The following is a 4,334-nucleotide window of genomic DNA, read 5'->3' on the forward strand; positions in this document are numbered from 1 at the left end:
AAAATTTTATTCCTGCATACTTTAAGGAAGCAGCGTAGCCATTTATGGGTTTTGTTATTCATTTTCAAACAACCGTTTAAGAATTTTAATGAAAATAAGGCAATTAAGAAAGTAATTTTGGGAAAGGTATGCAAAATTACCCATAGCGAAAAATCAATAGTAGGTAAGAAAAAAATTGATCATTTTTCAAAATATTAAATTTAAAATTTAAAAATGGAGGACATGATTTCCCATATGAAATCATGAGGTGACTTTTATTGTATAAAATAAAATATATATAGCAGAAGATTGGTGTTATATAGTTTTTAATATTGTTATAGGTTTTTATAGTGCATGAATATGGGACAGGGGTCCCGAAACGTTGTACAATGTTAATGAATAAATAAATAATAATTTATTGAAAATTATGGAAGTAATAAACCTCAAAAAATTATAAAAAATTGACTCACCAGACTTCCTAGAGAGATAATCCAGATTAAATTTAACTTTTTAAACATTAAAAAAAATTGTAACTATTTTTAGAATTAACACCTGAAGATGGATCGTTCGAAACGTCGACAAGGTCATTTGATTGAAGTGAAACTGATAAAATAATGAAATTAATTTAATTACACAGATAGGAAAAAACAGAAAATGACATTAATTACCTTCCAATAACAAACTACCCAACAAATTTATATAATATTTTTATTGAAAAAATAACTCTATGACCTACATAAAAATTTATTATTTTTATTTTAGTTGACCCAAATGTAAAAAAAAATGGCTAATTTTTAAAGTATGGCATAAGTATCTCACTTATCCAGTTGGTTGAGCGTGATCATGAAACATCACCTCCTTGCACACCGTTGGTCAAGAACCATAACTTACTAAGCATTGAACTCTCACTCATTCGTGAGTTGTAGCTGTTTTGTTTTTTCATTTTAAACCACTTAAGGATTTTAATGAAAATAAAATATATTATGGCCATTGATGGAAGCCAGGTTGAGCCAGACCTTGGATATTTGAAGTATTAAAAAAAGGTTTAAGACTTAATGGGATACAATTTATTTTATTTAAATAATATGTAGTGATTATTATTAATTGTAAGTTTGTTTTGTTCAATAACAAACTACCTAATAAATTTATATAATATTTTTATTGAAAAAATAACCCTTAAAAGTTTTAATAAAAATTTAATTTTTTTAATTTTTATTTTAGTTGACCCAAATATCTAAAAAATAATGGCTCTTTTTTAAAGTATGACAAAATTATTTCAGTTATCTAGTGCGACATGAGATTTCTAGTGGTGCGACTGAAAGAGTGTTAATGATTCTCCATTCGCCGACTATTAAAAATTAATTGATTCAAGATAGTGTACTAATCCAACTCTTCATGGTTCCAAAATATGGAAACTATTCAGTTCACGAACTCGACAGAGTGAAGCATAGAATAATAAATTTGAGGCAAAACAAGGATAAAGTTGATGAAAGCAAAGATGGGAGCAGTTAAGACTCGACCGACCTGCTCGTAGGTTAACTTGATGATGATGTTCTTGAAGACGTTGCTGTTGTTGAGCCCCCTCACTTCGGCCGTCTTCGCGTACTCCTCTGGAAGCAGCTCCCTCATCTCCCTCCAGAAACTTCCCTCGGCGTCTCTCTTGGCCCGAGCCTCGCTGCCGGCCGCTGTAACAAGGTGTAAATAGTCAGAATAAGGAGCTAATATCTTAGTCTACGTCATTTCTTTTTCATTTTATTTATTTATTGATATTTACAAGTGTATTAAATATATTGTCCATTATATCAAAACATTCAAATTTAAGTCCCAATGAGATTTTAGTGTCTGTGTCAAATTGCCAATATTTCAATTGCATCCACTGGTTAATAGAAAGTCTCAAGGATTTTTATCTCAGTATCAATTTGTTAATAGGCCTAAATTTAAACTTTATCTTTATTGAAGTTTACAACTGTATATAATAATACATCCAGTAAAGTTGGTTTAAGATCATCTTCTTTTCAGGAACGGATTGTTAGGAATGGAAGAAGAAGCAAGGTTAGAAACTAGTGGGTTTGGGTGGTTAGGTTGTTTAATAATGGAAGAAATGATATCTGGTTCGGGCTAAAACGGTTACATATGGAACATTAAGGTCTTTATGTATGATTTTATTTGTGACAAAGTAAGGAGCATTGAGGATTTTACGAAGGATTTTGGATAGTAAGGATTGGATACGAGGGGAATTCGAAGGTTTAGTCGAGACTCAAATCTCAACTCCATATGTCCAGATTGGCCTTATTACACTCATGTAGATCAGTCTTTTGTAATTGATTGGAAGTTTAGACCGTTTGTCTAGAAAGTGTTGTAATAGCCAGAATCGGCGTATTGTTTCCTTTCTTTTCAGTCTTGTGTAAGAATTCCAAGTTAGTCGTTTGTCCAGATGTAGTCCAAGGTAGCGGATCTGTTCGACCGCAGTAAGGGGGACATTATTAAAGGATGCTGCAGGGCAATCGGAATATTAAATATGATAAAATACAATATTGCGTAACGACTATTTAAAGTGGTGGTAACTCTGATGGGTCAGGGTAAGATATTTATAGCTGTAACAGCAGTTATTAACCCTAGCGTTACTTTCGAAATAGTAAATGTAACCGATCTAGCCCGAACCAGATATCACTCCTTCCATTCTAAACTCTAACCACTTTTGGTTTGCCCCCTAGTTTCTAATCTTGCATCCTCTTTCATTTCTGACAATCCTCCGAGGCGCCTGAAAAGGAAGATGGCCACGAGACTAGCTAATGTAAAATGTCATTAGAGTGCTACCAATGGGTAGTTTCTCTACACCCCTGCAACACTCCAATTTAACATAGAACAGAGTTACTAATTTATTATAATGTACAGTTGTAAATAGCAATAAATAAATATTTAAAAAAAATTCTATATAAAGCATATTATAACAATTGTAATTCTGGACTGCATTAATCACAATCAGTAGTCATGATGTATTAACATAAAAAATGGCCACACTGCACTGTACGAACATCAAAATGTTCAATTAAAATTTAATTGAAAAATTTAGCAATTAAAATGCATTTGAACCACCGTGGCCCAACTAACACGCAGTGACACAGTGTTAGACGCAGGGGTAAAGAGCAACATTATTCAAGGAAACTGTATGGCAGTTGGTAGGTTTACGACGACCGGTAAAGGTGATTTGACGGGATTTTTGGGATTTATTTTTATCCTTTAATTTTGACACCATTCTTCGAGGGTTGTGACATGGGATTGGGATGCAAACCGTCGCCTGCCCCCAATCTCAAGTTGCTGACTTTGATAGCAGAGAAATTATCATTTTTTTTCTATTTATAATTTTTTTCTGATATATGCTGGAAGGTCTTAATTATTTGTTTTAGGATAGACTGTGCTAGAAATTTTATAGAAAAAATGTTATGATCTATAATCTACCTGTCCCATAGATGCAACCTATTCCTCTCACACTTTTTAATTTGGACACCGACACTTTGGAATCTTTATTTCATGATCATTCATCGCTAGCAACACTGTAACGGATTCCCACCAAAACGAGAATAATCAATTTCACAAAACTTCTAGCTTTAGTTCCCTTGTGAATGTGTTTATAAGAGTGGAATCACTGAGTGCCGTTTCACCTCCTATATCCCTCACACAGCGATATTGCCTTAAAGATGTGTTAGATATTACAGTTAATTTGTGTGTTTATATGGGAGTTCAATAATCTGTAAATATAGTTTATAAGAGACTTGCATGGAATGATCCACTATAATGCCATTAAAACTATGGAGTAAACATTTCAGGATTTTAGAAAATATATTCTACAGGACACCAACAGAGCAGAAAATATATGATAGAAATGAAAGTCTAAATTCTTCAAAAACTCGAATATACTGATTACAGTGAAATATAAGCTTCGTTTTAAAAATCATTGTTTAGTAACAAAATTTTAATTTCTCTAACTACTAACTCTTCTATAGTTCTACATGAGACTTACCAAACAGGAGAGGAAGACAAGCTAGGATCACCAACATCTTTCTGAATGAATAGATCACACCGCCTGCAGTATTTAAATACCTTCTATCTTAATAGGATCATTAACTCAAATCAGGACACAAAACATCCCAGGTCAAAGCACTCGGAGTTATTCACAAGATGTTATTTGACTAATTGGTTTTAAATTAGCAATGATTTAAACAAAAAAAATTATAATCCAACAATCCTTAGAAATGTAAACAAAACAGTTGGTCCCTTAAGATTAGATATTTCGAATGTACTCTAAAGTTTTTGGACTACGTTGTCTTGGTTTTTGAAATGTTCACTAATATCTC

The 4,334-nt window shown here is 32.5% G+C and overlaps 1 protein-coding gene across 1 annotated transcript in view; it reads right to left on the reverse strand.

Moving 5' to 3' along the window:
• Positions 1-4,037, reverse strand: part of LOC106677926 (uncharacterized) — a 6,342-nt gene extending 2,305 nt beyond the window's left edge. The window contains exons 1-2 of the mRNA XM_014416148.2: positions 4,001-4,037; positions 1,504-1,664 (exon numbers count right to left, since the gene is read on the reverse strand). Coding sequence (XP_014271634.1) covers positions 1,504-1,664; positions 4,001-4,037 — 198 coding nt within the window. The remainder of the gene's footprint in view (positions 1-1,503; positions 1,665-4,000) is intronic.
• Between the last annotated feature and the right edge of the window lie 297 nt (positions 4,038-4,334).

Source organism: Halyomorpha halys, unplaced genomic scaffold, assembly GCF_000696795.3.
Source record: "Halyomorpha halys isolate HHAL.00 unplaced genomic scaffold, Hhal_1.1 Scaffold114.1, whole genome shotgun sequence".
Taxonomy (NCBI): Eukaryota; Metazoa; Arthropoda; class Insecta; order Hemiptera; family Pentatomidae; genus Halyomorpha; species Halyomorpha halys.